The 10,500-nt window shown below is 47.8% G+C and overlaps 1 protein-coding gene across 2 annotated transcripts in view; it reads left to right on the forward strand.

Annotated features, from left to right (window-relative positions):
* AFAP1 (actin filament associated protein 1) overlaps positions 1–10,500 on the forward strand; it is a 131,618-nt gene that overhangs the window by 66,465 nt on the left and 54,653 nt on the right. For both annotated transcript variants that reach the window (XM_011935395.1, XM_011935394.1), the window contains 2 exons: positions 2,643–2,724; positions 9,018–9,167. In XM_011935395.1, coding sequence (XP_011790785.1) covers positions 2,643–2,724; positions 9,018–9,167 — 232 coding nt within the window. The remainder of the gene's footprint in view (positions 1–2,642; positions 2,725–9,017; positions 9,168–10,500) is intronic.

A 10,500-nucleotide genomic window follows, 5' to 3' on the forward strand; every position in this document is an offset into this window, starting at 1 on the left:
CAGGATGTGTCTCCATCTCCCTTTGCTTTGCAAAGGGAGTTGCTTGCTGCTTGTTGGAAGGCAGAGGAGCACTGCAGTGAGCGGGGATGGCCTGTCATCTGTACACCTCTTTTTGCCAGAAATGTATGGAGTGCATCACCGTTACGCCACAGGCCCTGCTCTGCTTGCACTTTGTCTGAATCTAACTGATACTGTTTCCTTGGAGAACCCTGACTTCCTGCCATGAAACCTGTTGGCAGCTGTGTCTCCGGGGCTTTCTGAGCCCTCCCTCTCTAGCCTCCTGCCAGTGAAGAGACAGATCCCTTTTTGCCTGTCCTCATATGAGTCAGAATTCTCCAGAGGAACAGAATTAATGGGATGTATGTATGTAGAAGCAGATTTCTTAGAAGGCATTGGTTCACGTGATGATGGAGGCTGCAAGTCTGAAACCTGCAGTGTGGCCTGCAGGTGGAGACCCAGGAGAGCCGATGGTGCAGGTGACTCACGTGTGAAGGCGTCCACAGGAATTTAGGGAGATTTCACTGGCTCAGGGAGGACAGTGTTTTTGTTCCATTCAGGGCCCCAACTGATTGGATGATTCCCACCCACATTACAGAGGGCAGGCTGCTTGCTCAAATTAGGGAGCTTAAATTAGCTCCCTAATTTAAATGTTAATCTAATCCCCAAATGCCCCCCACATTGACACATAAAATTAAACATCACAGTCCTCATCCTCATACCGTAATGGAACAGCCTGTTTTTTCCCTGACTATAAAACCAGTATCTGCTCACTTTAGAAAATTCAGAAAGCTCATAGAAACATAAACGGGATGAAAAAAGTCACTCATTACAACTGCACATAGAAGATGCAGCTCCTTTTAACACTACTGATATATTAACCACTCTTTCCTGAGTTCAAGGGTTTCTCTTATGGCTTGGATAAGCTTATGCATAAAATTTCTTATACTGCTTTTTTTTTCACTGAACCTTTATATTATTAGCAAATTTCCAGATTTTTAACAACTCTTAAGCCACAAACGTTTTTACATTTTCCCATTATCATTAGCTTTAATGTCAAATTTGTATGACTCCACTATCAGTTAGGTAACTGCCCCCTAGTAGTTGTTTTGTCCTTTTTTTTTTTTTTTTTTTTTTGTGAAATGGAGTTCTGCTCTTGTCGCCCAGGCTGCAGTGCAATGGTACGATCCTGGCTCACTGCAACCTCCACCTCCTGGGTTCAAGCGATTCTCCTCTCTCAGCCTCATGAGTATCTGGGATTACAGGCACACACCACCAAGCCCAGCTAAATTTTGTATTTTTAGTAGAGATGGGGTTTCACCATGTTGGTCAGGCTGGTCTCGAATTCCTGACCTCGTGATCCACCCACCTCGGCCTCCCAGAGTGTTGGGATTACAGGCGTGAGCCACCGCGCCTGGCCCGTTTTGCCCTTTTTTAGGCCATCTAAAATAAAATAGTACTTGACATATTTTGCATAATTTTTGCTGATTCTCTGCCTATTACCTGAGAATAGATTTCTGGAAGCTGAATTACTAGACCAAAGGAGAGACCTCTTTTTCTTTTTTTAAGATTTTGATTCATGTTGGAAATCAAATTGCTTTCCCAAAAGGCTGATGCGATTTCATTTCCCATCAGACTGCATCCAAGTTCCTCATCCACGCACTCACACCAGAATTGGCAATTCCACTTGACTTATGTTGGTTTTTAAGGCAGTACCGTGAGCACTTGGCTAGACCTGTTGCCCTGGATTCCCCGGGCTGTTCCTGGTGTGAGAGCCAGGGCGGTGCCAGCTCTAGGTCATTGTATCCCTGGAACTCAGCTTCCCACTAAATGGCACTCATTCCTTCACTGCAGCGCTTAGGGGATTGCCCCTCGAATTCCAAGTTGAACACGTGTTCCTTTGTGCCTGGGAACTGCCCACACATCTCAAATGTGTCCCAGTCTCCCAGGCCCTGGTGGAAGGCACAGGATATGAGGACAGTGTTCGGAGGCCACTCCTTCACTGTGACCCCACAGGTTCTTGAGTGGCAATGGAAGGGGTCTAGCCGTAAACACTCTACCTCATTCAGATACTAACGTGGAATCCTAATTATGCTCATTAAAGCCCGAGGTTAGGACTGAGATAGTGACAGTACCCCATCCCCCTCCAAGGGTTTTCATGGTAACTTTGCCCTCACTCTGTGTACATTCTGAGTGTATTTGTTACAAGCACATACTTGACACTCACCCAATTAATTATTGGTGAATGACAGGAAGAAATTAACTGGACTAGGGAATATTTACTTCTGCAAGGATAATATGGCTTGGTGAGGGAAGTATTTTTTGTAATCATAGTATTTTTTCAAAATCATTTACAAGAGATTTGAATGAAATAGGCATGAGACAGTATATATATATAGGTTAGTATAATTATAGCCTCAGTGAGGGTCCCCCGACCCTCCCTCCCCACTCTGGATGTTTTTAAAGCGGCTGTAGCCACCTAACCAGCCAGTCTTTGTTATAGTTAAGCTCTAACCACTTCTGGATTGCTATGAATTTGGCCCATGTTTTCTTTCACTTTCGAGATAACTTTTGGTTGATCCATCACACATCACTTGGTCCAAGTGACCACTGTAAGAATAACTTAATCCTTTTTCTCCTTACAGAAACTGTCTTCAGAGAGACCCAGCTCAGATGGGGAGGGCGTGGTGGAAAATGGAATTGCCACTTGTAATGGAAAGGAGCAAGGTGAGTTCTGCTTGTGCCAAAGATACATACACTTAAAAAAAAAACCCACAGCCTGGTTTGTAAAGTCTGATTGTACGAAAAGTGTCCCGGGTGATTGAGATGTGTAGATATCATCGCCATTGCTGAGGATACCGATGGGAGTGCCTGGAAAACCCTTCGGTTAACATCAACCCTGCGGGTCTTCCTTTTCCATGGCAGACCTTGGCCGAGGCTGCCATCTGTTGTCTTTTTCTGCCCTGTATATGTTTCGAACTTACGACTCGCAGCTGGTTATTCACTCAATCTATCCCTGAGACAAATTTGCATTGGTGAACCGCTGGCGTGTTGCTTAGGGACCTGGTGTCCAATGAAAAGAACTTTGGATAATGAGGCAAGAAACCCACTTTCTCATTCAAGCTCCGCCTTTGCTTAGCCCCATGATCTTGAGCAAGTATTCCCTCTTGATGAGCCTCAGTTTCCCCGTCTTTAAAATGAGGAGGCCAGACCTGCAGATTTCTGAGATTCTTAAAAAAGATTTTCTGAAGATGTCTTTATTTTGCCTTCACTTGAAACATTTTTAAAAAGTACATAATATAAAAATATACATAATATAAAATACACCGTATTAACCGTGTCACAGCGTACAGCTCAGTGCGTTAAGTACATTTACGTTGTACTGTCATCACTGCCGTCAGCCTCCAGAACTCTTCATCTTGCGAGTGTGAAGCTCTGTCCCCTTTAAACACTGGCTCCCCGTTCCCTCCTCCCCCAACCCCTGGCACCCCCATTCTGCTTCCCGTCGGATGAATCTGACTCCTCTAGAGACCTCATCGAAGTGGAGTCCTACAGGCCATGTCCTTCTGTAAGTGCTTATTCCACTTAGTTCCATGTGCTCAAGGTTCGTCTGTAATGTGGCCTGTGTCAGAATTTCTTTCCTTTTTAAGGCTGCGTAATATTCCATTGGATGGATGGACCACATTTTGTTTTCCCATTTATCTGTCGATGAACACGTAGGCGGCTTCCACCTTCTGGCTAGAGTGAATAATGCTGCCGTGAATGTGGGTGTGCAAATAACGAAGCCTCTCTCTAGAGATAGAAATTAAATGCCGTAAAATTCACCCCGTTTGGCTTACCGTTGGTGAGTTTTGACGAACGCTGTCAGGCACGTAACCATCACCACAATCAAGATCTGCAGATATTAGAGCATGGCTCTAACCCCCCAGCCCCCACCATGTTCCCCTCTGCTCTTTCTCTCCCGTCTGCCTCTGCCTCTGCCCCAGGCCCTGGCAGCTCCTGATCTATTTCCTGTCCTTTACCAGAATGTCATAACGTGGAAGCATCTCGTTTGCAGACTTCTGAGTGTGGTTTCTTTCACTCAGCTGCGTTGGAGAGTCGTCTGTGTTTGTGGCTGGTGTCAGTCGTTGGTTCTCGGTGCGCTGCATGGGAGAGTCATCTGTGTTTGTGGCTGGTGTCAGTCGTTGGTTCTTTGCTGCTGCTGGCGGCATTATGTTGTGTGGATGGACCACAGTCAGCCCATTCACTGCTTGAAGAACATTTGAGCTGTTTCCACTTTGGGGCGATTGTTTAAAAAAATCTGTTCTGTGCATTCAGAGACATATGGACATATATTTGCATGGACATATGTTTTCATTTTCCTTGGATAAATACCTAGGAGTGGATTGTTTGGTCATAGCCTTCTCTCCAGCCTCGGTATTGTCACTTTTGTTTTGTTCTTTCTATTTGAGCCATTTTAATAGGGGTGTAGTGTATGCAATTGTGTTTTAATTTGCATTTCCTAATAACTAACAGTGTTGAACTTTTTAAAATATGCTTATGTGCCATCAGTGTATCTTCTTTGGTGAAATGTCTCTTTGGATCTTTTGCTTATATTTTTCTTGGATTATTTGTGCTTATTGAGTTTCGAGAGTTCATTGTATTTTCTGAATACAAGTCCTTTATCAGATGTGTTTTGTACATATATTCTCCCAATCTGTGGCTGGACTTTAATTTCCTTAGCAGTGTGTGGACTGAGGTGAAGGGCAGGACTTGTGGGCGGGGAGGGAGAGCTCCCTTTGCAAAGCCAGACAGCGTGTGTGCTCATTGAACCTGTGACCTTGGCTGCTCAGCTGAGTAATCCGACCACCCGAGCCCACCTGCCCACTCCTGGAGGGAGCCAAGTCTTTCCTGTCTGTGGTGAAATCACCTTAAACCAAGTAGCAATCCGGCCCACTAAGAGTCTCGGAGCTCAAAGAATCGGGACTGTTACGACATTACAAAGTTCACTCTCAGAGGTCACGGTACCCACTTTTTCCATATGTGGTTTTTTAAGTCTGTCCTATCTGAGTGTAATTTTGGTTCCGTCCATCGGAAGTTATTCAGTGGAAAGTATTATCTGTGTCTTCCACAGGGCACACATTATGTGTAATCAAAACCAGGAATGCTATCTTTAAGTTTTGCCCTGAAATAAAATAACATACAATCTCAATGTTCCTGCTTAGAAGCTGAGGCGCAGCAGACGTCGGTTTGGTTGGTTCATTTTCTGGTTTGCTATTTCTTCTCCCAATGCGCCTATTAGGTTCTACAGAATAATATGTGTGTCTGGATGCACTTTCGAGCAAGTATATCTATATTTAAAATTCTCCTGTTTCCTCTTAACAAGAACAACCTTCTGTACTTTGGAATTAAATGATGGTGACCTTGGTTTACGCATTTTCTTTTTGTCTGGCATGGTGCTTTGCAGATACAGACACTCAGTAGTTACTGGAGAAAGTTAAGGCTGAAGTAGATTCTAACCTTCTCTCTTAGCTTTTGTCCTTGCCTCTCACTCTTGACCAATTTGCAACTGAGAGATTTCAGTTAAGCTCCTTTATCCCAGCTATGTGGTAACTCAGACACATTTCTCTGCGGGCTGCATAGAGAAAATCCTGAACTCATACAGGTTTTTCTTAGTGTTAGAATCTCAGATGAAGAAAGAGACAGTGCAGGCTCTATGCGGTCAAAGCCACAGGGAGTGACTCTGGAACGCCTGTTTCTTCCCTCAGGGCGGAACCCTCCTGTCTAATAAACTGACACAGTACGGTTGATCCTGCAGCAGGCGCGAGGAGTGCGGGCTGAGGAGGTCCTGGGACCTTCTGTCTGGGAGCTGTGAGGCTTCTCAGCCCCACTTCACATCTGTAAGACGTGATCATTTGTGAATGTGTCTGTTGGTAGAAGTCATTGAATACAAAGTCTGATGGTATTAATTCTCATGCCCCTATTCCTCCCGGTAGCCTAAATAATAATAATAAAAAACGCCTGAATTCCCGTTTCCGTAGGTTACTGGGAGACTCTCTGGGTTTATGATACCTGTGGTTGTAGAGAGTGCCCCGCGTTAGCCTTGCTCCAGTGGCCTGTGCCAGTGTGCCCACCTCACCGGCTTGTGTGTGCCCGGACACTCCAGCTTTTCTACTCTCTGGCAGCAGAGGGCTGAGCGTTCGGCTTGTTGAGGTTTTCTTCCCGGTCTGTGATCTGTGCTCATCTCTGCCTTTTGTTTGATACGTAGCAACAAGTTGTCCTTGACGGTTTTCTCCTCATGTTCCCACGTGCTTGGACTTTTTCTCCCCAGGATTACCGTACGTCTGCCTTTGTAAAAAACGAATCAGGGAGTATTCAGGGAATTCCCAGTTTTATTTATAATCATTTCTTTGTAGTCAGAGTCGAGCAAACACTTTGTTGGTCGAGTTGGGCGTTCATCTGACACCCCAGCTCGCCGCGGTGGGCTGCATTGTCGGGGGGCCGCATTGTCGGGGGGGCCGCATTGTCTGGGGGGGATGCCTCTTGCTCCTCCAGCCTTGCTCAGGGTGCCCCGGGCACTTGGGCTGTCCTGGCAGCAGGTTATTCTTTGTGAAGCTCACATTGTCTTCTGGGTCTTCAGAAACAGCTGGGAGGGGCCGTCCACTGTTGCTGTGGCTCTTGGTTTGGTTGAAGTGACACTGAAGTGATAACAGCTGTCCCAGCTGCACGCTCCCTGTCTGATGGTAGCTGGGAGGAGCTGCGTCCTCAGACTCGGGGATCGAAAGCGAGTCTCCGCGCTTTGTTTTCAAACAGGGTGTGTACGTGCTGGGAGAGGGAAGGAGGGGTGGGGGTGGCATTCCTGGGTTCTTTGTTTCTAATATCACATGAGGCCTAAGTCTGATTTGTGTAAAATAACACAGAAATGCTGGGACTGTGTCGTTAGTCAGTTTGAGCTGCCGTAACAGAACACCACAGACTGGGTGGCTGAAACAACATGCATTCAGATGGTCCTGGAGGCTGCAAGTCCAAGACCCAGGTGTCGCCAGGGTTGGTGCCTGGTGAGGGCTGTCTTCTCAAAGTCGGCTCCCCTCCCACGGCCTTCACACAGCCTTTCTTCTGTGCCCGTGCAGTCTCTTCTTAGAAGGACACTAGCACTATAGGACCAGGACCTAAGCGGGAGGCTGGAGCGTGGGAGGGCAAGGCCCGGGGCTGGAGACACCAGGGGTGTGTTCTACCACCCTCGTGTGTTTGGCTGTGGTGGGGGCAGCGGGGTGGAGGTGGAAGGAGGACCACTGCCCATTCCCCAGCAGAGACAGACGGAGACTGGGAAGGATGAGGGACTGCCTGTGTGAGTGTGTGCGTTTTTAGAGGAAGGGTTTAGGAGTTAGGCCAAGGTGGTCGTCTTCTGTCCCTGGCCGCTCCTCCTCTGCAGTTCTCCCGCGGCATGTGTGTGGGTTCATTTGTCCCTGGGGTCGGAGGGGGGAAGGAGTCCTTGACTCTCATCACCCTCTGAAAGGGTTTGTGATCTCCAAAGGGTTGCAGACAGCAGGTTGAGGGATTCATGTTGGAGATGAAGGGGAAAGGGTCTGGGCAGTGGGGTTTTGCCCGTGACACTGAGGGTCTCTCTGTCCCCTCAGCTCCAGTGAGCCCCGCAGTGCAGCTGGGTCCCAAGTGTCTCACTGGCCTCCCCTCAGCTCCAGTGCCGTGCACATAATGGCCCTCAGATGAGACGGGCAGACAGCTCACCTTCTCCGAGGGTCGCTCTCTGGCCGAAGAGTCTTGTCACTCGGTTCTGGTGCTGTCTCACATGCACGTTCTGATTTCTTGTCTGATCCCTGCCCCTGTGATTCTGTCGGAGGTCACGGACAGAGTCCTTGGCAGTGGAGAGAGGTGCCAGTGATGGGATGGGGCAGACAAAGGATGCCAGCGGGCAGCTGACCCTGGACCTGCGTGGTGGGAGACAGTGGGGAGTGATGCGAACCGCCCCGTGTTGTCCCTTACTGGCCCATCTGCGTGGAGACTGCTTCTGTGGTCCTGCCGCTGTTGCTTGCCCACATGCAAGTCCAGAATTGCTAGATCTTTCCATCTTTCAAAGGAAGCCAGGCATCAATTTTATGCAGAATGTGTATGAGTTTTATGTATCAGCAATTAACTCCAATTTAACACTGTCCTGGCTAAACCGAACGTGAGGGGCTGGAAGGCAGGCCCCTGGTCTGAGAGCCCTGGACAGTGCCGAGCCGAGTGGGTGTCTCACAGATGGACAAGGGGCTCCTGAAGAAGAGCCAATTCCCCTTCCCTTCCTGGGCCTCCCCTTGCCAGCCAGGCCGGAGCTGCACTAGCTGTCTTCTGTTCCTCAGACACTTGGGGCTGCTTTCAGACTGGCAGCTTTTGCGTCAGTGATGTTTTTCTTGCCTGGACGGTTCTTCTCTCTGAGATGTGCATGGCTAGTTATTAATTTAAGTCAACCCCTGGACAGGCTTTCTCTGCCCGCCCAGCTGCTCTTCCACATAACCCTATTCTAGATCTCCATGTGGTCTTTGTTACAAGCTTCCTACCAGCAGCCCTGTGTTCTGCTGGAATCTCAGCATCTAGACCGACAGCCAGCACATGGCAAGTGCTCGTTAAGTACAAGTCGAGGGAAGGGCTAAGCGCGGTGGCCCACACCTGTAATCCCAGCACTTGGGGAGGCCGAGGTGGGTGGATCACTTGAGCCCGGGAGTTTGAGACCAGCCTGGGCAACATGGTGAGACCCCATTTCTACAAAAAGTACAAAAATTAACCAGGCATAGTGGCACTCACCTGTGGTCCCAGCTACTCCAGAGGCCAAGATGGGAGGGGATCAGTTGTGCCCAGGAGCTCAAGGCTGCAATGAGCTGTGATCACAACACAGCACTCCAACCAGGGGACAGAGTGAGACCCTGTCTTTAAAACAATAAAAAAAATGCCCAGGGAAAGAAGAAATGGGTTGTGATTTATGTTTTATTTTTTCAATTAATATCTACAATTAAAACATGCTTTTTTGCTGTTGTTATTCTTGACAGTGAAGAGGAAGAAAAGTTCCAAATCCGAGGCCAAGGGCACTGTGTCGAAAGTCACTGGGAAAAAAATCACCAAGATCATCAGTCTGGGAAAGAAAAAGCCATCCACAGACGAGCAGACCTCCTCGGCTGAGGAAGACGTTCCCACGTGCGGTAAGACTGCGCTTCCCGGAGACCAGCAGTGTGCACCCAAGCGAGTTTCATTTTCTCCTGCAGTGGTGTCGGTATCCAGTTCATCCAAGGCTCATTAATTTGAGCTCTTTTGCACTGGACTTGAAATCATTCACATTTCAGTGTATTAAATGTTTGCATTTTTACCTCTTACTCATACAAGACTGTGCAGGCGTTTGAGATGATCTCTAAAGTTCTTTCAAGGAAAACAGATTTTTCCCTTTGATCCTCTGAAGTTCCCCCAAATCCCCTGGAAGTGTTCTTAAGCTGGTAAACAAAGGATTATGGGAAAACCTTTACAGAACTAAGGCCAGTCCTTTCCCTTGGGCAAAGTGATAAAACTAAGCTTCCTTATGAAGTCACTATGTTAGTCACTTCCCTGTTGCTGCCAAAGGAATGCCTGAGGCTGGGTAATTTATAAAGAGAGAGGTTTATCTGCCTCATGGTTCTGCAGGCTGTGCAAGTATGGTGCCAGCGTCTGCACAGCTTGCGATGAGGCCTCAGGAAGCTTTTACTCATGGCAAGGGCAGAGGCGACGCTGGCGTGTTACATGGCAGGAGAGAGAGGAGCAGGTGCCAGGGTCCTTTAAACCATCAGATCTCGCAGGAACTACTGGTTTGAGAACTCCCTCATTACTACAGTGAAGGCAGCAAACCATTCATGCAGGATCCGCTGCCATGGTCCAAGCACCTCCCACCAGACCGGCCCCCCACACTGGGGATCACATTTCAACATGAGATTTGGAGGGGAGAAATATCCAAACTATACCAATTACATGATCTCAAACCGAAGTTTCAAATCCAGTCGAACACACTGACCATCTCCCCGGTCAGTCTTTCATCCAATAAGTAAGATTTGAGCAGCTGCATTTTGGTGACCCCAACAGCCCTGGCCCCCCATGGCTTCCAGTCTGATAGCAAAAGATAAGTACAAGACCGGTTATCACAGAAGCGTGTGTGTAATAACTGGCTCTGGTCGGCGATAGGAGGGAGAACCCAAGAGGCCATGACAGGCTCATAGGGAACCTCAGTGGGCCGGGGGAAGCCAGCATTGTGGGGTGGTCTCCATGAAGACGTGGGTGAGAGTTTCCATCCAGAATGCTTTCTAGACTATCAGGTTCAGGAGAACCGTGCAGCTCTTCCTAGGAGATAAACTTGATGAGCTACGTTTTTTATTTATTTTTATTTATTTATTTATTTATTTAGTTAGTTAGTTAGTTAGTTAGTTAGTTATTTAGTTATTTAAGACAGAGTCTGGTCTGGCTCTGATGCCCAGGCTGGAGTGCAGCGGCCAGATCTCAGCTCACTGCAAGCTC

The sequence above is a fragment of the Colobus angolensis genome, unplaced genomic scaffold (genome assembly GCF_000951035.1).
Source record: "Colobus angolensis palliatus isolate OR3802 unplaced genomic scaffold, Cang.pa_1.0 Scaffold143, whole genome shotgun sequence".
Lineage (NCBI taxonomy): Eukaryota > Metazoa > Chordata > Mammalia > Primates > Cercopithecidae > Colobus > Colobus angolensis.